Source organism: Mesoplodon densirostris, chromosome 1 (assembly GCF_025265405.1).
Source record: "Mesoplodon densirostris isolate mMesDen1 chromosome 1, mMesDen1 primary haplotype, whole genome shotgun sequence".
NCBI lineage: Eukaryota > Metazoa > Chordata > Mammalia > Artiodactyla > Ziphiidae > Mesoplodon > Mesoplodon densirostris.
The window spans coordinates 40,723,086-40,750,297 of NC_082661.1; the positions used below are offsets into that span (position 1 = coordinate 40,723,086).

Below are 27,212 nucleotides of genomic sequence, written 5' to 3' on the forward strand. Positions count from 1 at the left end.
ATTTAATGATGTGATTTTAGATTATAAATGTACAATGTTTTAATGACATAATTATCAAACCTATAGACAGATCATCATGAAGGAAATCCTGAAGATTTCTTTTACATTAAAATTTTGGGTAGAGTATTATGAGTATGGAAATTTTAAGGCTGTTGAAGACTAGAGTTCCTAGGATGTGGTCAATTCAGTTCTCCTGAAAAATAGTAAAACACAGTAAGATAATTGTTTTCACAGTAATCTGGACATGCCCCTTTTCTTCTAGTCAAACCCAAGAATAGAATTAAGTACACAGTTTGCTGTTGAGTTGCTCAGACTGGTGTCATATTTGGCAGACAGATCTGAGATTCCGTAGGCATTGGTTCCTAGCAGAACCACTCTGAAGGATCCCATTAGGTAGAGACAAAACAGTTTCTTGAAAATAAAACATGCTTTCCTTATCTTTTACATTTTTTGAAATAACTGAGTTCAGAAAACTGCTTGAACATTTGGAATTCTCCCAGGATTCAGCAGGAAGATTTGTTGTTTGGCAGTAAGATTGAGGTCGCATTTTTTTGTTTGTTTTTTATTTTTCTATTTGGACTTTACTATTTGTTTCCTGATATCCTGGAGAAAAAAGTTGATTTCCTTAGTAATGTGGCTTTTTAGAAGGCATAGAACATATTTCTTGGGAGAGGTCAGATGAGAGCATCTCATATATCTGTTAAATATATTTATGATGAATTGTGATTTATATATGGATGCGATGGCACTGACTCACTATCCAATACTCATGTGTCTTGATATTTGAGGTAACTGGTTTCCACTGAACCATACTGCTCTCAGTTGGAAGTTTTGTAATGAGTCACATGACTTCAATATGGTAGTACAGTGATAAGGAAGAAACTAATAATTGTGGACCCGAGTTTTAGTTTGTACACATTTTACGGGCCCATGCAAAGATCAAATGTGTACATCAGACTCATTTATACCATGTTCTGACCAAGTTTTTTCAATAACCAGTTGTAATGTGAAAAAAGATTCATATGGAAGGAAAACTATTGATATAATATTTGATTTTCAATAAACAATTTTCCAATTCTTGTCTCCCAGTGGACCCGTCCAATTTGTCTAGGGTTATTGCAATACAAAGCATTTGAAATCGCAGAGTTTTTTTCTAAGACAAGAGCTGATTAATGTTACCTCTAACAGAAGGGGCTCTGATAATGGCCCTGTTGCCAAAATGTCCTTTGGTGGCTGGGAAATGAAGGCTGGGAATTGCTGTGTAGGCTTGGGGGGCATAGAAGACAGGAGCTCCAAGGTAGGCTGTGGTGGGATCATAAACATGACCCAAGGAGTAGGTGTACTCTCCTTGAAGCACGGTGCCCCTTCCACCTGTTCCTCGGGTGTATCTAACATAACTATCCTTGTCCACTGGTTTGGCTAGGGTCACTTCGATGGGGGACCCATCCAGCACCTGTTTTAGACAGCAAGGAAAAAGCAATGTGAAAAGATATGAAGACAACCAGGTGTGGCTGAGTCCTAGTAACATGTCTCCTTCTAAGGGTTAGTCTAGTTGCTGCTGTGTTTACTGACAGTTTCACTTATAGGTGTGAATGAAAAATATCGCCTCTCATATCAGTAAACAAAGGATGTTGCAGCCATTGAGCCATCACATTACATACTCCCCCAACTGTGATCCTGAGGAAACTCAGGATGTGAAAACACAGGATACTGGCCCCAGAGCACTGAGATGCATATCAAAGGAATGATTTCAATGAGCACAGACTCTTGCATCTTCCTATACATAGAAAGTGCTAAATTCCTTAACTTGAGATATCTGGCTTTCTTTAACTAACAGTAATCTTTTGGTGTTCCAACTACCTGTCTTTGTTGCAAAATCTCCTACATATCCTGGCTCTTCTCTTTCCTCTTCAGAGCAATCCCTTAGAGCTATCTGAGGGGCTGTCTCCTGGGCTTGAAGTCCTCAGAATATCCACAGAAGAAGACGTAATTCTCAACTATTAGATTGTGCAAGTTTTTTCCATTGACATATGTATCTTATCTTTTCATAGGTTCTTGTTTTGTGTGCCAGCTGAGTTTTCTCTGAGTGGTTTGTTGGTAAATTGCATATAATCTATCAACAGGTTTGACAGTGAAAAATTGACCACTGTCCATTGACATATTATTTACAAATTTATTAAGTGAATACAGTTACTGAGACAGAGAATTATGTAATATTTATATGTGATATATATATATATATTTTTTTTCTTTTTGCGGTATGCGGGCCTCTCACTGTTGTGGCCTCTCCCGTTGCGGAGCACAGGCTCCGGATGCACAGGCCCAGCGGCCATGGCTCATGGGCCCAGCCGCTCCGCGGCATATGGGATCCTCCCAGATCGGGGCACGAACCCGTATCCCCTGCATCGGCAGGCGGACTCTCAACCACTGCGCCACCAGGGAGGCCCGTGATATATTTTTTTAATTACCTATTTATATAATTATTCTAAGAAATTTTAGGTTAATTATGGATGGAATATAATCTCCAGTACCTAGCACAGTGTAATGAAGATAAAAGGAAACCAATAAAAGATCTTACCAATTGTTAACACCTTGGCATGGGCAGCATATCAGGCCTTTCCAGCTGCCAGCCAGGTATGTGTCTTACTTCTTGGTGCAGCTACGCAATAGGTGAATTTTTACTGGAAGAGAAGTGAGGCTTAAAAGTGGGGCCCTACTTAAGAAAGAGGAATCATTGAGGATACTGCATTGTTCTCTGTAGGTGCTTCCTTATGAAGCAACCTTTTGATCTGCTAAACATCTGGGAACTAACAAACAGGGATGGCAGGGCAGTACTGAAGTTTCTCAAGTCAGGCACTACTTAAAACTTGTCCTCAAGAATTGTTGAAGTGGTTTTTTTCTGACACAAGTTTCTGACATTTTTGTAACCAGATCCAGATATTGAAGATAATGGCTGTGTGTAGATCTACAAGTGTGACTTGCTTTTATGTGCTGCTTGCATACACAAAAGATAAAGATAGCTCTCAACAAATACTTGATAGATTGGTGAATTTCTTATCAAAGGGACAAGGTGTTTTGAGGAAACAGTTGGTGGCTTCTTTCAAATAAGAATGTCGTTTTTTATAAAGAAAAGAAATGATGTAAAGTGTTCCTGCAAAAACTCCCTTTCACAGCAGCTCATGATTTCATGAGTGATTCAGTGGTTCCTGCATCACTGAAGTCTGCTGGACAAAATTTGTGCTTCATCCTGATCATTTTGGTCAGCCTCTTGTTCCTAGTTACATGTATCTACCTTACTTTTTAGTAGCAGGAGTCAGTATCAAATATGTTAGATGGACCACACTGAGAGATAGAATTCAGCTCATATTCAACTCTATTATATTTATGTTGATGTAATTAGAAGAAACAGATTTGGAGTATTAAAGAAATGGGGTGACCTTGGATGTAATTCTTTGTCTTCGGTCCTGTCTTGAAGAAGATGATACCCAGATAGGTCTCTGCTTATAGGAACTTCCATATCAAGAGATGTTTTTAATATTTTAACTGCAAAGTCAAATATCTTACTGTAATAGATTTTGTTCTGCATTACTCTGCCCTCTAACCGTGTTTTAAACCCAGTACTGTATTTCACTTATTTGGTTTAGACGTTTCAAGATCTAGGACAATATCTTATTAACCTGTATAGCCACAAGCCCAGCAAAATTCCTTTCATGTCGTAGACATTCACAAGTATTTACAGAATAAGTGAATAATCACGTGCAAATTTCAATTCATCCCCTTTCCTTCCAAATAGGTTTCTCTTCTTGACTTCCCTATCAGCCTTCTTCTGGTCTCTTATATTGAAAACCTATAATGGCTCATCTTGATTTCTCACTGCTATATACAATCAATTGCTTGATCCTTTGAATTCACCCCTCCATAGCCTTGTATAGAGCTCTCTCCTACATTCCATTCCCACCCTTATTCAAGCCCTTATTTCTTCCCATTTGAGCGACTATAATAGTTTTTTAACTAGTTCCAATTACATCTCTCACTCTACTTTATGAAACTTCAATTCTTAAGAGGTTAATTTCCCTAAATTGTTAACATGATCATTACTCCACTGCACAGAAAAACTTCAAAGCCTCACCTTGTCTAATAAATTAAATATAAATATTCATATGTATATTTAAAAACCTTCATAGTTCCTAGGCAAACTTACTTTTGATTTTCCCATACCACATTATAGTTAAATATTATTATAATATTTAGTATATATATTTATAATTACACTGAATATGTATTTAACTACATAATACATGTATACATTGCTATAAAAATATCTAGCTCTAAATATATTAGCTACAAAAATTGGAAACAATTTGAATACTTTTCCATTGTGATTATTCCAATGTAATTATTTAGCATTTAATTTATGATGATCCCTTCTCAGTAAGCATCATATATACCTCAAGAATGTTTTCAAATTGAGAAACTAATCTACAAACTGTTTTCAAAGTAATAATTGTTTTGATAATAAATATAATCATCAATGAAGAAGAAATAATGTTTTGCTTCATAGATATGCATTTAAATATACATTAATTTTTGCTCTGCAGTTTTCTTTTTGTGTTTTGGAGTCAGTACTTCCCCCCTCACCCCCGCCACCACCCACCAGGATTCAAACACTTCTGTAGGCTCATAAGCCCAGGCCCCACTGTGTCTGAAGGGCCTGTGCTGGGAGACCATTTATTTGCCCTCCAGATCCACTTCCCACTGGTCTCCAGCCTCCCAGCTCCGGGAGGGTGTTCTGCATGGCATCCTCTTCAGGGTCTTGGGCTTTCCGGATTATGATTGGATTTGGCCAGTGGAGAGGCCTGGCAGGAGGTTGGAGGGAGAGAAAACAGTGAGTTCAAGCCATTTCTTCTCTTGGCTCTCTCTCTGAGAGGTCGCCTTGGCCTGGATGTGTCCACTGGCCAAAGTTCATTACTTTTCTCAGAGACCTGCTCTTTAGAATCCTGTCTCCTTTAGATTTCCTGTTCCTTCTGTAGCCCCTTGTCCCCTTGGGTTCAGGAGTGGGTGAGCCCCAGTTTCCTGCACTCTTTTAATTCCCCTACCCCACACTCACATGTTTGTAATTAGTCCCTTTGCCAACTGTCTCCTATTAGGACCGACTGATGCAAGTCCGGCAGGTGAAACAGCCCTATGTGCATTAGGTTCGTAGCAAAGCAATCTACTTTTACTGTCCTCCAATCATATCTTGCTCTTTCCAAATTCTGTGCCTCTGAGACTACCTTTCCTTTTCCATGTTTTTTCTTTTGGAATTCTGCCCAACTTTCAAGGCTTCTCTTAAATATTATCTTCTCATATCCATGAAGATTTTCTGATTCTTTATGACCCACTCCTCTTTTCTTTGAACATTCTCACCACTTCTTTTTTTTTTTTCCTAAACAAAACTTATCTGGCTGGACTTTGCAAAAGTTCTGCATACTTGTCTTAATCTTCCAGCTGACTTTTAGCCCTTTGATAAACATCTTTGGTTTGATCCTTTTTGTATCCCAAACATTATTTAGCATGATAAGTGGTCTACAAAAGCCTTTTAATGTTTATTGGAGTAATAAGTAAATATTATATTGGTTTCTATATACAAATTAGAAGTAAGGATATAGTATTTGAGTTTTCCCCAGACCTTACTCTTGGCAAGGTGAAGAGATTCCAAGGCTTCCAGAGTTTGGAAGATCAAACTCTGAGGGCAAAATGATAACCTTGACATCTTTTTAGATTATCAGCCTCCAAAATCCTGTACTACAAAGGTGATAGTTTCTTTGAAATAGAGAAAACTGGAATTGGGAAAAACACCTTGGGATAATCCACTCCAACTCTCTCCTTCTAAAGAAATTGAGGGCCAATGACATGCCCAAATCAGCCAAAATTAGAGAAAGAATTGGACATATGAACCACATCTCCACTGTATTTTCCATCACTTCTCTTTTGTTCATCTTAGCTGGATTGAGGCAGCCATGTCAGAGATGGAGGAAGGCTGAGTGAGAAGGACTTGCAGGACTGTTTCCTTGAATAAAACTTCCACACCAAACTTTGATGTAACCTGTACATATTTTTTCTTGGTCCTACATTACCTTCCCATTTAAAGCTTTCATAGCCTCCACCGCATCTTCTCTGTTAGTGAAGTGCACGAAAGCATAGTCTCGGATTTTCTTTACCCTCTCAACAGCACCTGGAAGCAGATTGAAAGTAGTCCCATTAGCAAACCTGAGATAGCATTGAACATGATATATTTAAGCATTTAGCTTCCAAGAATATTTTATCCTTTTTTTTTTATTTTTGGAGACTCTATTTAAGTAAAGAGGTCATTGAAAATATTTCCTGTGTCCAGGTTTAAAATTCTGCACATTCAACAGATGATTTTTTTCTAATTTTTAAATAATACTTATATTCTGCCTTATTGTAATTAGTTGTGGATTTGTGTTTCCACTTCCTAGATTATAAGATCTTTGAGGATAGGAACGGTATCTTGTATATTATATAATATAAAAGATAGTAACTTATACATGGTAAAATATTGTTGAGTTGAACTCAATTATTGGTCATATTATAAATATATATTTAGGTAATTACCTTTTTAAATTTTATGGCTTTTTCCCCAGAAAAATACCTTGTCTCTTTTGATTTATATAATAAAAAGTGTTAGAGTTAGGGGAGACTTTAGTAATAATTTAATTTTTAATTCATTTTACCTTAATTTATTTATTTTTAACTTAATGATTTGGAATGTAAGGTTCTGATAAGGTATGCGAGATTTCTGAGTTCACATAGCTAGGAACTAGAACTCAGATCTCCCATCTGCTTATCTCATACTCTCTTGATCAAAACAAACAAACAAAAAATAGTTTGTGAAAGAACATCTGAAAACCAAGATAGTTCCTTATGATGCTGTTCATAATATCTAAAAGTTGGAAACAATGTAGATATCTACTAATTCTACCTTGAGATATCTCTTTTACAAGAAGCATTCACACATATACAAAAAGATCATGCATAAGGGTATTAATTACACCAGTCAGTTGAAACAGCAAAAATAAAACAATGTCCAATTTCATGAGTGATTAAATTTGGTATATTTTTATTAAATAGCACTAAGGAGTCTTTAAAGAGAACAAATAGGTCTATATATACATGGAAAGATTCAGAGCCTGTTGTCAAATTTAAAAATTTACAAAATAATAAGTATAATATCATAGCATTTATGTTTTTAAAAATCCCAACCAACATACATGTGCACATAAATATGAATACACACACACACAGAAAGAGAACTGGAAGGATAAATATCAGACCATTAGTAGGGGTTACTTCAGGAATGGGGAGAAATTTGGGGAGAAGAAAGGGGACTTTGATATTTTAATTTATATTCTCCAGTATTCTCCAAATATTAACAAGGCTTGTTTATATTATTCGTGTAATAAAAAAATAACAAATCAAACTATCCTATTTTTATGTAGAGGGATTGCTGAATATGTTGATGGTAATGTGTAAAAATAAAGTTCTACTGAGAGGGTTGAGCTTTATATTTTACATTTTATTATGACATGTTGCTTACTCAATTTTAAAAATAGAACTTTTGCCTAGAGTGAAGGTAAGATGGAAACTTGTTTAACATTAACCTGTTAGTTTAGCATGTAAATTACCACCTTTTAGTTATAGTCTCTTGGGTGTATCTTGAGAGAACAGGTTTTCTACTATCTTTAGTTTCCAGAGACAACCTAGGATGGGACCCCATGCCAGGGAGGATCAGAAGAGAGGAGAGAAGTCCTCCTTTTCCCCTCTCCCTGTCAAAGTTCAGTTATCTACCCTCTTAGGTTCAAGGTCACAAGGCAATTAGGCTTCTACTCTATCATGTGGTTCAATGACTATAAACTGTCTTCCTTTGCAATAATGGTAGGGTTCTAATGGAAGGATAATTTAAAAATATTGCAGTACTTCTCTTCTCTCACCCCTCGCATTCAACCCATGACTTCTTATGATAGTGGTTGTACAGAGCAAAATGGTCTGGCTTAGCTGATAATAAATAAAGGTATTTGAGACCATGAACCATAGGACATGTGATTAACTGAACTTCTAACCTGGTCCCTTTATTCCTTCAGTGTCAAGTGGGGTAATTATTGTGACTTAACCTTATGACTTATCTTGGAAATTAAGTAAAAAGTGGGCCAATGAGGACCTTTACCTTTCCAGTGTTTGTGCCATTCATTCTCCAGTGCCATCCTCCACCCAGGCTCCACTGTTAGCTCCCAGAGGCATTTTGGTATTGTCTTTACCCTAGTTCCTACCTAGTGTTTTGTACACAGGGGCTGAAACTGAGTAGGGCCCTCTGGGGCCCCCAGGCACTGAAACCGAGTGGGACCTGGGCACAGAGGATGAGCAAATATTATCAGTCAGTTCACACTCCAACTCCCATTCACATTAGTTAGGTGGCACTTCAGATGATAATGGATTTTGATGTTCTCAAATTCTGTTTGTAGATATTGAAATCAACTTGCATTTTTGAACAGTAATGTCCAGCCACACATGCTTTTGGAAATCTTTTTTTTTCTTTAACTTTATTTTATTTATTTATTTATTTATTTATGGCTGTGTGGGTTTTTGTTGCTGTGCGCAGGCTTTCTCTGGTTGCGGCGAGCAGGGGCTACTCTTCATTGCGGTGCATGGACTTCTCACTGCAGTGGGTTTTCTTGTTGCAGAGCATGGACTCTAGGCACACGGGCTTCAGTAGTTATGGCATGTGGGCTCAGTAGTTGTGGCACACAGGCTCAGTAGTTGTGGCGCATGGGCTTAGTTGCTCTGCGGCATGTGGGATATTCCCAGACCAGGGATAGAACCCGTGTCCCCTGCATTGGCAGGCGGATTCTTAACCACTGCACCACCAGGGAAGTCCTAGAAATCTTAAGATGTAAAAATTTAACCTCATAAAGAAGACAAATTAGAAAGTGAGAGTTTTTATCATAAAAGCTGGTATTCTCTACAGTAGTATCCAACATATGGCTTATGTTAATATGTTCCTTCTTTGTGCATAGGAGTTTGATTATTGATTGATCCTCATTTGGCAGAGGGTGAGGCAATAAAATACCAGTGGTCATCTGTAAGACTCATAATGCAGAGAACTGGGAAACAGTTACTCTGTTCATTACCAACTTGTCAGAGACACATCAATTACCTGAAGACAAACACATCTGCAATCCCAAGGGGAGACTTTCAGAGGGTCGTGGTGCCCAAAGTGTGGTCCCCAGACCTGCAGTATCAGCTTCACCTAGAACTTAATGGAAATGCAAGTGCTTGGGCCCCACCCTAGACGTACTGAATGTGAAACTCAAGGGGTGGGGCCAGCAATCTGTTTTAACAAGCCCTCCAGGTGATTCTGAAGGTAAACCCCTTTAGGAAAATCAGATTTTATAGAATGACTATAATTGGAATTTCAGCAGATACCCTTAGGCTACACTGGGGAAGAACATACATTTTCAGGACCCAGTTTTTGTTCTGATTGTCATTTATTTGTCTGAGTACCGATATAATATTTTCAGGTTATTCAGGGTTAAAATAATTCATTGATAAATATTTGCAAGGAATATTCAGGATCCTCCGAGGGATCCAAACCTTCAATAGAATTTTTAAAGAGTTATTTTTCTGTTTCTCAAATTTTTCTAGGTAAGTATAAACACATCCTTTCCACTGGAAAGGAAACTGGTTAGCTCTGACTTTTTTTTCCCCAATACAGCAGATGTCTGCTAGTAGTCCACCCTTTGCAATTCATTTTCTTCTGCAGAGTGCCAAGAAGCAGCCACACATCGTTATAGAGCCCCGAGGGTTGTCCCACCAGCCTCAGAGAGAGAGAGAGAGAGAGAGAGAGAGAGAGAGAGAGAGAGAGAGAGAGGAAGAGACACCTGGCATTTATTATTTTCATTATACTTAAAAGGGCCTGGACACTTGTCTATCTTCAACACACAGACTGGGAAAGCTGATAGCCAGTGTCTATGAAATGAAGCAGCCTTTTAGTAGTTTCTCATTCCAGCCTTTCCCCCCTAAAAAGAGTAATTTTTTAACATCTTTATTGTAGTATAATTGCTTTACAATGTTGTGTTAGTTTCTGCTGTATAACAAAGTGAATCAGCTATACATATACATATATCTCCATATCCCTTCCCTCTTGTGCCTCCCTCCCACCCCTCTAGGTGGTCACAAAACACCAAGCTGATCTTCCTGTGCTATGCAGATGCTTCCCACTAGCTATCTGTTTTACATTTGGTAGTGTATATATGTCCATGCCACTTTCTCACTTTGTCCCAGCTTACCCTTTCCACATTCCCGGTGTCCTCAAGTTCATTCTCTACATCTGTGTCTTTATTCCTGTCCTGTCCCAAGGTTCATCAAATCCATTTTTTTTCAGATTCCATATATATGTGTTAGCATACAGTATTTGTTTTTCTCTTTCTGACTTGCTTCAAGGAGTAATGTTTTAATTACATAAAAATAAGAAGTATTATTCACTATGGGAAGGAAGAAAATCAACTTAAAGTCATGGTGGAGCAATGCTTATACATTCACAGATAGTTGTTATGCTCATAACTGCATCAACTTTCAGGTCTCCAATTATACATCACTTCTCCTAAACATGAGTCTTCTCTACACCTCGGGAGTTAGGCTGCCATTGCTGTTATTCTTCTGGAGCATCTTAAACTCCTTCCACACACACACATCATACCTGTTAGCTCCTCCCACTGTGCCTGGCACCCATGAGCCACTGAAGCAATGACAGGTGAATGAATGAGTGAGTAAATGGAATAAGCACAGAGCACAGGGTCCTAGAGTTGTTAAGAACATGCTGTTAACCAGACCTGGATTCAAGTCCGGAATCTGCCACTTGCTGGTTGTATGACCCTGGGCAAGCTACTTATCTGCTCTGGGTCCTGGTTTTCTTATCTTTAAAATAATGGAAGTAGTAAGGTACCCTACATCATAGGGTTGTTGAGCCACACCGTTATACTAAAGTAGCAGGGAAGGCAGAGTTCCTGAAGGCTGGAAAAAGGCAAATCTCTGATGAATCTTTAAAAAGGGAGAAATGATAACCTTACTAATTACCTTTAGAATTAATTATCAGTTTATTCTATTATAACTGACAGAGCAACCAGAGTTGGAAACAGGCAACATGACTATGTGAAGTGAATATTCTCAGGCAGTTTTAAGATGATGGCATCATGGCCCATGCTTATCAACAATCTAGAGAGTTACTGCCTGAGAAATTCTCATTTATGGAAAGATGTCACCACAGTGATACACTTAGACTAATATGCTCCAAAGCATGCTAATACCACAAGACAATCTGCCAAAAAATGGGATCCATGGCCCCCAAATTGGGAAGTGAGTTATCCTACAATGCTTCTTTTGGAGACTTTCAAAGCAAATTCGAAGGTGAAGGACTCTGATAAGTCCCACAAGCAAACAAACCTTTAATTTTGCTGAATCTCGTGTTAACAAACTTATTTGACCATGAACCCCTTTTATCATTAACATTTTATAAAATTAATGTTATGCAGAACTGGCTTTGGGAAATGCTTGTTTGGACATTGTTTCTTAAAATGTTTTACTTGTCTCAGTGTTGCAGTTTCTACATGAGAAAAAAAGAGATAGGGAGTCGATCTCATGGCTTAAAATTGATAATGAAAAGTATTGACAAAATGAACAGTAATTATTCTTCTCCACCTTCCTTTTTGCTTTCTCTTCACCCAAATTAGTTTCCTAGAACAAATTGTCACCTCCTTACTTATGTACCTAAAGTCACAATCATATTCCATTAGACCAGTGGTTCTCAACTGGGGGCAATTTGCCTTCCCAGGCACAAAAATGTCTAGAGACATTTTTGGTTACAAAAATTTAAAAATTATAAAAATGTCCAGAGACATTTTTTGTTATTACACCATGGACTGCACAGGACAGATCCCCACAGCCAAGAATTATCTGGCCAAAAATGTCAAGAATACTGAGGTTGAGAAACCTGCATTAGATCTATAGTTATAGCCATGCATTTATTAACACAGTTAATATTTATTGAGCATCTACTAAGTCCCAGGCACACAGACAGGAGCTGAGGAGACAATAGAAACAAAAAGAACTCATGGAATTTATAGTTTAATGAAGGAAATATGTATTCATTAAGTAATCACACAGAAACATGTATAATTATAATATCGATAAATGTTATAGGACCTTAGGTCCCTATTTTCTAATCCAAAGGTAGGAATATAGTTTTAATAGTCTATGCAATTATGAGAATAAGTGAAAGCTATCTTATTTAAAGATACATGAAGTTATCACAAGCATAAGTGTTTTTAAAGTATGTTTTGAAAAAGTAATGTTGTCTGGTATGTCCTACCTGGTTTAATATTGTTGAATTCTTTCTCAATCATCTCTTCAGAGGTAGACAGCATTAGGTTTCTTACATATAGGATTTTCACGGAAGACATTGTGTCTTCATCAACTTCTACTTCTGGTTCTGCCCAGTCTACTGCAATAGGATGTCCCCATAACTGAATTCTTCCTGTTGAGAAGGATCACAAGTATGATTAATTATATAGAAATTAATACATCATCTCAGTTCATACTAACGGACTTTTAAATTGAACCTTGAAGTCTTGATTGAGCAAGAAGACTAATATTAAAAGAGGTGATTATCGTTTTTAAGAGACATTTCAAATAAGACCTGGCTAGAAGGGAGTTCTGTATGACAAGTGACTTATTATAATGATAGGGTATAAATGGAACTAGAACGTGGTTTGAAATGGAACAGAAATGAGGCAGCAGTGGTCACGTTTGGGTCCTAGTTCTCACAGGGTGAAGGTAGTCATTGGAGATGGCAAAAACGGAAGAAAGAAAAAGAACGGATTTAGGGCTCAGACATAGAGTCTGGCTTCCTGAAGCATTATAAAGGTCATTAGGAAGTATATCTGCTGCAGTTGGAATCTGTGTGACTAGGTGCCACCACTGAGCTGTCCAAAAATGGTGCATGTGAAGGGTGGGTAGGGCTCAGGTACCCCTAGCTTGTTTTCAGTCACTTACACTCGGTCAGAGCTCTGATCAACTATATTCCCTCCTAATTCTCGTTTTATCAGAACACAGACAACTCAGAAATCTGGAGAAAAAGTTATTATTATTTCCCAAATTAAGACAAAGAGCAATGAAGAGTCTATGAAGGGAAATTGAACTCATCTTGAAAGGGTAGCTGTTATCCATGACTACATATATATTTGTATTCCTATATAACTGCAATTTATTGAGTGTCTTGCACTCTACTGCATGTTTCCCATATTCTCTCAGTTCCTTCTCACAGTAACTTTATGGGGAGGGGAATGACTTTCCCAGTTTTACAGAAGAGGAAATTAGCTTTTGAGAGGCTACCTTACCCAGATCTATTTCACTTCTCCACTGCTTCCTTTTGTTTTTTGTTACTCAACCCCTGTACCCCTACACAGTACAGATCCATGTTGAAGTGATGAGAGGAGGGTGAGGGTCAACTCAATTTTTTAATTTGATTGGAAATGTTTAATTATTACACAAGAGGCAAGTATTTTTAATCAAAATGCATCTTTTTATTCCTTAAAAAACAGTCAGTGAAAGCATCTGTGGCATTGACATTCTAAAACTCAAACAAAGGATAGACTCATCCTAATGAGTTAGTGAATCCCAGTGAGTTAGCAGGAGGCTGGCTCCTGCTATCCCAGTTGGCTGGCTACCTTGTTCTGCCTTGCAGCCCAGAGGATAATTTTCTCCATCACTCTCTTTCCCCCCTCCCTTCCACTCCCCTTCTACATTTCCTTTCCTTTTTCTTCCATTCCCTTCCTTTCTATGCTTTACATAGACTTTGTTAAGGGTCTTATCCCCAAAACCCTAAGGCTCCTAGGTGACTCTGGTTTCTGTAGCTCAGTGGTTCTCAATCTTGGTCCCATAGTAGAAGAGCTTACATAAATATGGGTTCCACTGGGTGTGCTGGACTCAGGTCCTTTCTACCTGCAAGAATAGACTTAAATTTTCAGAATTTTGTGAGTCAATTGATGTCACCTTGGTGGCTTGAAATGAACCACAATGGGAGTGTTAATAGTATGGAAATCCAAAAATATTACAAATCAGTGCTTTTGATTTTCCCCTGGGAATCGGCTCATCACTGACCTCTGGACCCTCTTTTCCATTCTGATTTAAGTGGTCTAGGCCTTAGGATTTTAAAAAGCACCTCAGTTAATTCAGCCAAAATTGAGAACACTGTTCTAGCCCATTGGCTTTTGCCTTCCCAGACGGGGACCACGGTAAGTCATTCACAGGCCTGAAGATGTGGAAAAGGTTAAAGTGGATAGAAGTGAGAGGAGGTGCAGGGAGCAGTGATTTCCATAAACATCCCTGTGAAAGTCAGTGTTGGAAAGTGATTTGTGAACTTGAGCTTTGAAGTCAGACAAGTTCAAATATCAGATTAATGATCCTGGCTAGGAAAAAAACCTTTCTAAGCATCAGTTTCCTCATCTGAAAAATGGGGATAATAAAAGTACCTGCTTCTCAGGGTTGTTGTGAAGACAAAAGAAGGTGATGCATTAACACATATATGAGGAATCTAGGAAAATGTTACAGATGAACCTATATGCAAAGCAGAAATAGAGACATAGACGTAGAGCACAAATGTATGGACACAAAAGGGGGAAAGGGTGGGTGGGATGAACTGGGAGATTGGGATTGACATATATACACTACTATGTGTAAAATAGATAACTAATGAGAACCTACTGTACAGCACAGGGAACTCTACTCAGTGCTCTGTGGTGATTTAAATGGGGAGGAAATCCAAAAAGGAGGGGATATATATATACATATAGCTAATTCACTTTGCTGTACAGCAGAAACTAACACAACATTGTAAAGCAACTATACAGCAATAAAAAATTTTTAAAACCCACCTATTTAAAACTTAAAAAAAAGAGAAGGGACTTAATTTATCGCTTTTAAATGATAATTCAATAACATACATTCCTCTTGAGTATTGTTTATCTATTTTTTGGGATGTATAGTTTCCTCAGAATATGCATTGTCCAATGTGAATAGTGTCACTCACTCAAATTAGGTATGATTTTTTTTTTTAGAACCTTGTCATTTAGAAGAAAGCAAAGTAGGGCTTCCCTGGTGGCGCAGTGGTTGAGAGTCCGCCTGCCGATGCAGGGCACACGGGTTCGTGCCCCGGTCCGGGAAGATCCCACATGCCGCAGAGCGGCTGGGCCCGTGAGCCATGGCCGCTGAGCCTGCGCGTCCGGAGCCTGTGCTCCGCAACGGGGAGAGGCCACAACAGTGAGAGGCCCGCGTACCACAAAAAAAATAAAAAATAAAAAAATAAAAGAAAAAAGAAGAAAGCAAAGTACATTGTAGACACAAATGTTTCTATACTGAGTGGTTCCCCAGGTGTTCCTATTTATTTCCCATGCAGGTGAGTGACTAGTGTCATTAGTTGACAGATTTAGCAGTGGATCACAAAATTTGGCTACACAACAGAATTATCTGGAAAACTTAAAATATCAGTGCTCCAACGCCGCCCCCCAGAGAAGCAGATTCAATTGATTAGAGGTTGATTTGGGCACTGGTATTGTTTAAAAACCTCTTCAGATGATTCAAATTTGTAGCCCAGCATGGACCACCCTTGATTTAGATGATCAGATCTCAAACTTGTGGTCTCAGGGGCAGTTGCATCCTGGGAACTTGTTATAAATGCAAATGATCAGACCCCATACCACACCTACTGAATCAGGAACTCTGGGGTTGGGGGCCCCAGCAATCTATGCCTTAACGAGCCCTCCAGGTGATTCTGATGGAGGCTAAAATTGCAAACCACTGTTGGAAATTTTTTTCAGAGCATCCTTAGAATGCTTTGATAATGCCTGAACTGGATGCATCAACTTTGTTCTACTACACCTCAGTAAAGATGCAATGTCAAGAGGGAGCTTCCACTGTTTGAGGAGGTAGGTGGTGGGGGGCAATATACCACTTTAGACCACAATTTTCTCTCTGTCTTCAAGCCTGGATCAATGAAGAAGGAAAAGCTTCTTGTGGTCCTTGCTTATCACGTTTCTTAAAGCTCTCCTTGTCCTTTCAAACTGGGGTCTCCAGAGGATTGCCCATTACTGAAATCATGTGTTGTTGCTTAATCTATGGTGAAGTCATAAGTAGATGTCCAAATGGGTAATAGATTTTACTCTCAGGCTTCAGTAGAAAGGAAGCAGTTTGCTTTGGCTGGCTTATTCACTGCCTCTTATTCTGCTTGCCCGGCCTAGTCAGTTCAACTCAGGTAAAGACAGAAGCTCTTTCTGTGGGTCAATGTACTGCTTTCTTTGAAGAAGGGAACCTGACGGGAAGTTTTAATTCCCTAGGAACACTGATTGTCTGGCTGCTGAAAACTCTTTCTCCCATTTTGGACCCTCTTTCACTGCCATCCTCCCCCATCCCCCAAATGATTATACATATCTGTTTTTACAGGTAATGAAGGAGGAAAATGATTAATGTGGGTTGGAATAGTGGAAGCTGGTTTCTCAGTGAAGTGGTGGCTAAGCTGGGGCTTTGAATGCCATGAGTCAGTAGAGACGGGGAGGGGCAGGTCATTCTAGGAGGGGATACAGCCTCCGAAATAAAGGATACAAAAAACGAGCATGGTGTTGTCTAGGACACTGAGTTTGTCCTGATAGAAAGGAGGGTGTTTATTGTGAAAAAGAAGGTCCAATTATGTTTGAAAAGAACTGGGGCCCCGAGTGAAAGGCCTTGAATGACGAGCTCAGAGGTTTATGTTTTATCTCATATGCAGCAGCAAATTGGTGAATATTTTTGAACTAATGAGTGAGTGACATCATTCAGCCTTCCTACTATTTGGAAGAACTTATAGAAATGATGATATGTTATTTTAGGAACACTACTCTGGTGGTAATGTTTAGGATGGAGTAGGCGGGGGAGGTGGGGGGCTGGGGGCATCAAAGAGAAAGCAGAGCTGGGAGAATACTTAGGAGACCTTGAAAAAAAAATAATCCAAGGTTGGGAATATATGTGTTTAGCCTACAGAGATGGCTTGAGAACAAGAAGGATACGAGGCACTTTTCGAAAGCAGAATTGTTGATGTTGAAGAGGACAGCAAAGTATTAAGTTCAGGTCATGAGAGGCTAGGTAAGCAGCGCGAGGGAGTTTTAGTGATTCTATGCACCTGTGAGTCAGGCGACTTGACCACTGGGTAGTGAAGAAGTAGTGAATGGAAGCTTCCCCATTAAAAATATCCACCTCAGATCAAAACATTTTTGCTGGGTTTCCCTGGTGGCGCAGTGGTTGAGAGTCCGCCTGCCGATGTAGGGGACGCGGGTTCGTGCCCCGGTCCGAGAGGATCCCACGTGCCGTGGAGCGGCTGGGCCCATGAGCCATGGCCCCTGAGCCTGTGCATCCAGAGCCTGTGCTCCAAAGCAGGAGAGGCCACAGCAGTGAGAGGCCCGCATACCGCAAAAAAAATAAAAAATAAAAAAATAATAATTTTTACTGTTAAAATTTTAAATATTGATTTCATCTTCCCTAGTCTTTGCAAAATTTCTCTTTGCTGTGTTTTATAACAATACTATTACACATGTATAAAATATATTAATAATATGCTGAATATAAAAAATGTCCACCTCTCAATAGATTCATCAATTTTGAGGGATATCTCATATTTTTTCACTTTAAGCTGCCTTCATGAAAATATTATTAAAACATATTCCCCAAGCTCAGAAGCCATCTTTCAATTTTGAAAATTTCTGGAAGGCTAATCCTATTGGTTTTATTTTAAAAAATAAAAATAAATGTAGGTGTTTTTGTTGCTGTTTTGCTTTGTTTTAGATTCTGGTGACTTCCACAGTGCTTAAGAGAATCCTTGATTCCAATGTGTTCAATATGCCATTCTTGACACACTTATCATTTTAATATTAATTCATTTTAATACCTTTGTGTAAGTTTGGCAAATATTTTATAACAAGCACAGGACTTTCAACAATTTTTCCTAAGTTGATCTTAGTGGGGCAGTGTCTTGGTGGAGTCTTCTAAACCCAGGAATTTATGGCTGTTGACCAAATAGGACCTACCTCGTGGTTGTAGCATCTAACTAAGGTGTCTTTCTATGGAAAGCTATTATTTCTATTCCCTAAAATTAGACAGAAATTATTAGACACTAGGGAGTCATAATAAAAGTATGTCATTTTAATTGTCATTGGGATAATGTATCACTTGCATATTTATTATTTCTACATTATAATGGATAACATATACCCTATTTCTAATAAGCCTGATAACAAAAACTATATACAAAGATAACTGTTGACTGATAAATGTACTTTTAAGGAGATTCTTCAGTTTAAAGATTCAGTGTAGGGTTGCTATAACTTCAAGTTCTGGATTTCTCCTGTGCAATATACATTGGATTTAATGCATAAAGTGAATAGTTTTCAGAACCCAATCTGTGAAAACTTCAGGGAACTGAATCAACTGTGAAATAAATAAGAAAGACCGAGTTTAAAAAATGTAACATAACCAGAGATAAAGAGCAAAAAAAAACCGAACAACAGGCTTTTGTTTCCTTTGCTAAGGAGTACAGCAGCCTGAGGCAGTGGAAAAGTCTCCTCTTTGAGGAGGGGTCCTAACCTGGCAGAAGCTTCCTCCGGGCCATGGCAGCTGCCCGATGATTCTCATACTCCACGAAGGCAAAGCCCCGGTTTTTGGTTTTATCTGCAGCACTTGGGTAGACAATGACATCCACAACTCCTTCGGTGACCTTTTTCATCTCTGATAATATTTCTTCTCTCTTTTTCGTTTTTGGGATTCCCCCAACAAATAATCGACAGTTGTCCACGCTGGCACAAACCCCTAACAGACGCCCATTTCTGTGAAAACAGCAGGCATTTTGATTGGTGAGAGTCCTTGCTTGATTAAGGTTTAAGATGGAAAATGAAAATATATATTGAAATTAAAATTGAAAATATCAGGCCCGGGACCTGATATGGCCTGTGGATATGGAACGTTTGGTCGTCTTAGTGTTTAAACTGGTTTTGGAAAGTTGTAGCTGCTTTTGAGAAACTGGAAGTTCTGTCAACCTTGGCTCTGCATTTTTAAAGAAAAAAAATATTTGAAACTGAGTTGCGTCTGCTGTCTTTAGAGTATTTGTAGATTCACTAGTTATTGTGAATCCTCGACACTCCCTGATACATCATCAATCCTGAGGTCTTTACACCTGGCTCAATGTACTCTTCTTGTATCCTGCCCTGGAGGTATTCGAGGTTGCAACCCCTGGTGCTCCCTTTTTTTCCAACCAAATAGAGAAGCTATTCTGACATGATCACCATTAAAGATAGTCCCTTATACAGAACAGAGTTTCACATATTATTTGGCCAACACAAAGAGCCTGTGAGATGAGCAGAATAGGTATTGTTTCTATTTTACAGTTGAAGAGCTTGAGACTCCAAGATATTAAGTGACTTGCTTAAGATTTTGTAGATTTTGGGAGTTAAAATGGGCCCCGGGATTCAGTTTAATCCCTGTTTCTTCCACTGTGCAGTGTTGATTATCAGCCAGTTGGTGGATACCTTCAATGACAAAGGTATAGGTTGGTTCAACTTTTCTGGGGGACATGTGGGAAAATGTATCAAAAGTCTTAAATGTGCGTAACCTTTGGCCAAATAATGCCCCTCTAGGGGAGTGTCCTTAGAAATAAAGATGAGCATCAGCTTTTTTGTGTAAGGTTATCCACTGCTACTATTTAAAATAGTTCCCAAATTGGAAATGAGCAAAATAGTCCATCATGCAGGACTGGTTTAATGTATCTCAGCTGAGACGACTGACTCTGGGGCTGGACATTTCCTCATTGTATACCGTGGTATGTTTGTCATCCCTGGTTCTTGACCACTAAATGCCAAAAGCCACCTGTTAGGTCATCTAAGAATGCCTCTTCATCTTTCTCCATGTCCCTTAGGGGGACAATATTGCTCCTGGCTGGGATGCACTGGTATATAAAAGATGAGTGTTCATAACATAGAATGCTCTGTGGTCAATAAACATAGTAATAGAGGAGAATAAACATAGTAACATAGGAGAGTATTTGATGGTTGAAAATTCCAGTTCACACTATGCTGCTGGGTTAAAAAAAATGTAAAATGAGTATATGAGAAAGCCATTTTGATTAAAACTATAGAAAATCTAGAAAGACTATAAAAATTCAACATAGTGATCCTCTTTAGGCAATAGGGTAATGAAGGAATGGTTTGAAATTTTATTACTGTTTTTTTGCTGTTTTTTTGTGTTTGTGTATTAGGCCATGTGACTTTTGTAATAACTCAAAGTTATTAAAAATGGGTCAAGTTTGCTTAACGGAAACCACTCATTCCTCCTGAATAAAAAGTGCTCAGCCAGGTGAGTGGGAGATTGCTCTGATTTCTTGAAACTAGTGGCTCTCAGCTGTGTGGCAGGTGTTCTCACCCAGGTTGAGCCCTGTCCTAGTTGTCCTCTGTGCTTTGTTGAAGAACCAAGGACCGCATATCAGATATGTAAGAGGTCCGTCTCCATTTGTTGAACATTGTCCTAACAATGTGTTTTTTCTGGGGGGAGGGAAGGGTCGATAAAGTGATCTTTCAGGGTTTTTTTTTTTTCTTTTTTAACCTTTTGTTCCAAGATACTATTTATTTAGAAATTATATTTTTGATCATTTGGGGGCCGGTCAGTTACCAGTAGGGGGAGTCTGGAGTCTCCATATCCTGTTTTTAAATCTGTGTGATTTGTCAGAAAATCCCAGAATTGCTTGGAGACGAAAAACTCTCTCTCAAAAGCTGGGGGCACGACTTTTACGTCGCCAGAAGCCAGACATTTAGAGGATGCTCAGGGGATATTTGATGGCGAGGAGGATGATATGACACCTGTGGGTCTTTTCGGGATAAGAACCTTATCTATGCCCTCAGAGACAGTGGCTAAAAACAAACCAAAGGTTTGTAACAAGAAGAGGTAACAAATAAACCTCTTCTCTACAAGAAAGGTTCTCTCTCTGACAACATCCAAGGCAGAGTGGAAGTAGGTGAAGTTGGCCGTGGGGTGTCTATTCTGCTATTTCACATTCCGTTTATCCTACTCATTAAAATTCAAAGTCACTCTGTGCCTTCACCTTGCTTCTGCCATCCAACCTGAACTTTAACTGGAATTTTGGCCACCAATTCTCTCTTTCCAAATGCTTTGTCATATTTTTTCTCTTCCTTTTCTGCACCCTCCTGCCATCATCATAACAATCAGCAAACATTTATAGAGCATCTGATATGTGTCAGGCACTGAACTTTACATGCATTATCTCCTTTATTTTTCATAATCCCTCCCATGAAGTAGGTGTATTTTTGTCTCTATTTTATAGATGAAGACATTGAAATTCACAGAAGATACTGTTACTTTTTAATGGATTGTGTTCATTGTTCGTACCCCATCTATTTTCAGAAAGTCTTGACAGGCTCCAATGTGTAACAATGTATTAAGTAGATTCAGCGAACTTTGTTGATTTTCTACAGAAACAATTCTACATCCATCTCAACTTAAAAGCTATTTTGAGAATAACCTTTGCTATTAAGATGTTTAGTTTCTATGAAAGACCAAGGAATGGAGAATCTTCTAATTCCTGAAAACATCACTAATATAATATAACTTTTTATAGCCCTTTCTAAAATAACTTAGTATATATTATTTCATATGATGGATGCTCAGAATAACTCTGTGTGATCAGGTGATAATACAAAACGGATGCTGAAAGAGGTCAAAGGATTTGTCCAAAGGAACCTGGGCTAGACCTCTGATCTCCTGATTCTCATACCAAAAATTTTTCCATATATCAGAGCTCTTTTGGATCCATGGTGGCATGTGTGGAAGAGGAGCCTCCTTTATGTTTTTTCAAAGAATCTGTTCCAGAATCCAATCCTGGTACTGAATGACTAGGCTACTAGTAGTTGCCAAGTCCAATCAATCTTTTCATGGCTAAGGGGTTTAAGAAAAATTACCCAGTAGTTGACTGACTACAGAATTACAAAGGATAATGCAGGACTTATTTTGAGCCTATAGGAAGTGAGAGAAAACTAATGACAGGAAATCTACTCTCTCTATATTCATTAAATTTAAGATTCCCTCAGTATTAAAGTACATCTCTGTTACAGGAAGAAAATATAGGTGAAAGACTGTATCTCAGAATTAATGTGCTAATATGTAAGAATTCTATCACTTATTGACCTATTACTATGTTCCAAACACTAAGCTAAACATACTGAAATCTTGATAACATCCCCATAATAAACCTATGAAATAAGTATTATTATTCCCACTTTATAGATGAGGAAATTGAGGCTCAGAGAGGTCAAGTCACTTTTTGGCACTCAGCTGAGGCCCATCTGACCCCAAGCTATTGCTTTTTCATCTAACACACTAATCTTGCTTCCATGTGGCCCTGGGCTTCCTTAAGAAAGGATTTATGGCAGTTCCCTCTGGTTTAGATTTTAGAACGTAGATAATTTCATGTATTGTCAATTTATAAAAAACAGTTATTGATTGTATAGGGTCAGTAATGTCCTGGAACCCTCTGCTAATCCCATGGTTTCAAATATTGCCTATATTTGGCTGACCCCCAAATTTACGTTCCAATCGTGACCATTCTCCTGACTCCAATATCATACAATCACCTCCTCAGCAACTTCCCTGGGATGTCTAATGTGCATCTCAAATGTACATTGTCCCAAACAGAGCTCTTTATGTTTTCCTGTTATTCTCCCAGCCTTTTCCATCTCACGACACTATCACATCCACACATACTTGGACCAAAATCCTAATTTTCCTCCCTGAATTATAAATCCACTCACACTCTAAATCTAATATTTAGCCAGTCTTGTCTATTCAACCTCCAAAATATGTCACACATCTGACTTTTTACCACCTTTACCACTAGCCTCTTATGCAAGCACTACCGTCTCCCATCTAGTTCTAGACACAGCAGCGGCCTTTGAACTGCCTTCCCTCTTTCAGTCCTTACCCTGCTACAGTCCATTCTTCACTTAGTAGTCAGAGGAATGTTGTAAAAAAGCATGAATCTAATTAAAACCTCCTGTGATTCCCCCCTTTTTTTAGAATAAAATCCAAATTCTTAATGATGAAATATAAGACTCTCCAACTGTATTGGCTTCAACCCTCCTCTCTTGACTCTGTTCCGAATGCTGGCTTTCTTTCTGTTCCTTTAACACATCATACTTATTCTCATTTTGAGACCTTTGCACTTGCTGTTCTTTCTTTCTCTGAAAGGATTTTCCTCCAGGTCTGACTGTCATGGCAGATTCTTTTCATTCAAGTCTCAGATCAAATTTTACTTTCCGGAAGAGTATTTTCTTAAATACATCAAGTTAGAGTAGCAACCTCCTCATACAACTTTACCCCATTTCCTGGTTTTTATTTTTTCAAACTCTTTTAAATAATCTGATACATCCGATTGCTCACTATGAGTGTAGGAAAGTGTACCTTGATACTTCTAACATTTTCAACAGTGTCCAGCACATATTTATGAAACAGATAAATGAATGAATTTTGCTTCTTGGAACATTTCACAGAACTTAGTCTGGCACCTTACATAGTGTTGGTTAAATAAACATTTCATTAAATTGATTTCCAAGAAAAAGAGCTAACCTTTTATTTCTGATTTTGGCTATATTTTGCATATACTATATTAGATAAACTTGATGGAAGAACAGATAAAGGTACATTGTCTGATTCACTTTTAATCTAGAAGAGATGGATCTTACCTAATTTCATAATTATTAAGTTGCTTGATTGCATTCTTGGCTTCTTGTTTATTTGAGAATGTTACAAACGCATATCCTCTATTGTTGCCATTAAAATCCATCATCATTCTCATTTCATAAATTTTACCAATCTACAAGTAATAAGAGAGAATTTGTATTTATACATTTGTACTTCCAAATGAAAACACACACACGAATACACAACGTTTTCTGAAGCCTCTGCCGTGTTTGGCATTTGCATCCCATGTGTAATAGTTTGCATGTTTTCATGCTGGGTTCAGATCTGTTATCTGACTCATGGGCAAAGTCAGGATAAATAAAGAAAACATGTACAAGTGACATTTCAGCCGGAGTTGCCAGAATGTATATTTTTGGCAGAGCAGCAAGTGACCTTTCATCACACAATTATCTGGGGATTTATACGACATCTTAGGGACCAGAAAACACATTTGTCATCAGAAGTACAATTTCTTGATAGATTTGTCCTTGCCCTTTACATTGGCCTCTGAGACCTCCATAGTTTTTATCTTTACTTGGTCATACTCACCAGTGATGTTTAAAACCAAAACCAAGAACTCATTTGGAGCCTTGTAAAATTGACTTCTTAGCTATCTTTTCCACCTACCGTGATATAAAGGTGAACACAGAAGGTGTGTTTCAGAGGATGGTCCTGGGAGCCCTGTTTTCTCCATCTGTAGGCTGAAGGTAAATGCTAGTCTTAACACAACTGATCCAGGGCCAGAACCTCAATGGTAGCAGTGTACTCACTCTATCCCTCTCACTGTAATTCCTCTGCTTTGCTTATGTACTATTCCCTCCTGCTACCCAAACTGTTCTCTATAATCCAGACACAGTAATTCATTATTGCTGGCTGCTGTAAGACGGGTGGCCCACACAGATGTGAGGGACATGCATGGGGAGAAGAGGCATCATTAAGTTACTTCTATTACGTCAGTGGTGTCTGACCCACAGGTCAGCCCCACGCCACCCCATGGTACTCAGTGATGGACACCTATTATTTTCTGGGCTCATTAGGAAAGAGTTCAAGCATGTTTCATCTCTGCATTTCAAGTGTTTCTTGGTGCTCATTTTCATGTTCAGTATATAAGATTCTTATAGGATTAAGTCCTTGTAATTTATGCACAGGCCAAGTGACGTTGTTTGTATAAAATTAAGAGTAGTTCTGAAACTGAGCTGAACTACACACACACACACACACACACACACACAGCTGATTTTGGCATTTAGGAAAAGAAATAGCTAAGCTCTCATTAAATTTTCTAGGAATTTTAAACACCACTTGGTAAATTATCGAAAATGTTAATTTTGTATTTTTGCTTTAACTTTGGGTTTAGTAGCAAAATATCATTTGGAATTAAAACTGAGGAAATTTATTCCTTAATTATATAGTGACTTTGAAAAACCATGTTATTAATCTTGTTGATTGCATTCAAATTTGTAGAAGGAAATTTCATTCTGGATCAATATGTACAGGGACACAGTTGAGCCATGACATACACATTTTTAAATGTGAAAATCTTACACTTTATAAAACCATATTAACATTTCAAAGTTGAAGCAATATCTTATTTTAGACAGGTTGTTGTAGTGTTATTCTAGATTGGTAGAACTGTTGAGTTTGCAGTAAGATGGCTATGCTAGTGGAGATGGGGGATTGAAATATAGATTAAAGTCATCAACAATGGTAGTTTCAGCTGTCAGTAACAGGACAGAGCTGAGTCAAGGCAGTGATAATTAGGGGCCAATCACTAACAGCTGGGAAGGTTTTAACTTTGTCCATGATTGAGGAATGGTAATTGGAAGAGAAACCATCACTGACCAAGAAGAATGAGAGTGAAAGCAAGGTGAAGAGAGTAGTATTTTTTCCTTGAAAGATTAAATAAAAAACATGTTTAGACTCACTTTTTCACATAATGGTATAAGTTCATCTTCAAAAAGGTCTCGGGGAAGTTTTCCAATAAAAATTTCACAGCCCCTTTCTGGGGGTGCAGCATCCCAACCAGGCGGGGGACCACCATATTTTCTTTGTCCATTTTCCTGAAAATCCCATGTGGATTGTAGGAGGGAGAGAAAACAATAGAATCTTTAGTTTGAGTTCCTCAACTATTTTCAAAATCATTTCTCAATAAGGAAGATACTTATTGACAAATAATAGTAGTGGACTGGTCAGAGGATAAAAATGGACGTCTCTTTCATATGAATTTTTTAAAAAATATTTATTTATTTGGCTGTGCCAGGGCTTAGTTGTGGCACATGGGATCTTTAGTTGCAGTATGTGAACTCTTAGTTGTGGCATGCATGTGAGGTCTAGTTCCCTGTCCGGGGGTTGAACCCAGGCCCCCTGCATTGGGAGTGCAGAGTCTTATCCCCTGGACCACCAGGGAAGTCCATCTTTTGTGTGAATTTCAACACCATGCTCTTGCTTCAGAGACTTGCTCCAGATAAGCACTGTGAAAACTTATAAAGTGCTGGACAAATATAAAGGGTTGTTATTTTTTTGGTTTGTTATTATTTTGCCATTCAAACTCACCAATGCCTGATTGTCAAAGGATATGATTATAATTTGAATCTGGGGTTCTGATTTAATATTGAAGTCTATGAGGTTCTGGACCTGAACTACTTGGCTCCATGACCCACTAGCTGTGGGGCATTGGGCAAATTGCTTGAGTTCCCCAAACCTCAGTGTTTCTCATATATTAAGTGGAGATACTATCAGCTTCTGATTGAAGGAGATAATGTGTCAAATATGCACGGCACAGGTCTTGGCATGTGATATATATTCAATAGTTATTAATTCTCTTCTTGCCTCCCTGGATTGAGGCTGTTTCATGCACTGAGCAAGGCAATGTAGGCCCCTAAATAGAAACATCATGAAGGTTAGCATTTGAAAGAGTGGACTGGCTAATTATGGGGGTAACGAGTGAGGGACTTAAATCTGTCTTCAAAGCTGACAAGATGGTGAAAGGTGTTTACTTATGTTGCATCTCTTTGTGGAGAACAATGCTGTTCTCAGTCCAAATACTGTAGCATTAGCTTCTTCTTTTTTTTTTTTCCTTCGTTCTAAAAAATCCTTGGTAAAGTCAATGTCCTTTTAGGGGAGGAGAAGCACTGATGATGGTCTGCCCTGCTGTCTGTATTTTTCTGAAGGTTAATGACCTAAAAATAACTTCAGGGGCCCCAAAGTGAAAGATAGGCCTAATCCACCACTATTGAGCTGAAATAATTCATTTGCTGGAGAAGAATAAATTTACTTTCCACTTAGGCATAGCCAAAGCTCTTTGTTATACTTTAAGTGATTTTTGGAGAAAGGAAAACATA

At 38.4% G+C, this 27,212-nt stretch overlaps 1 protein-coding gene across 3 annotated transcripts in view; it reads right to left on the reverse strand.

Moving 5' to 3' along the window:
- Positions 1-27,212, reverse strand: part of A1CF (APOBEC1 complementation factor) — a 51,298-nt gene that overhangs the window by 8,416 nt on the left and 15,670 nt on the right. For all 3 annotated transcript variants that reach the window (XM_060117078.1, XM_060117002.1, XM_060117154.1), the window contains exons 2-7: positions 25,797-25,931; positions 23,874-24,004; positions 18,718-18,956; positions 12,422-12,586; positions 6,117-6,214; positions 1,180-1,453 (exon numbers count right to left, since the gene is read on the reverse strand). In XM_060117078.1, the coding sequence (XP_059973061.1) occupies positions 1,180-1,453; positions 6,117-6,214; positions 12,422-12,586; positions 18,718-18,956; positions 23,874-24,004; positions 25,797-25,931 (1,042 nt within the window). The remainder of the gene's footprint in view (positions 1-1,179; positions 1,454-6,116; positions 6,215-12,421; positions 12,587-18,717; positions 18,957-23,873; positions 24,005-25,796; positions 25,932-27,212) is intronic.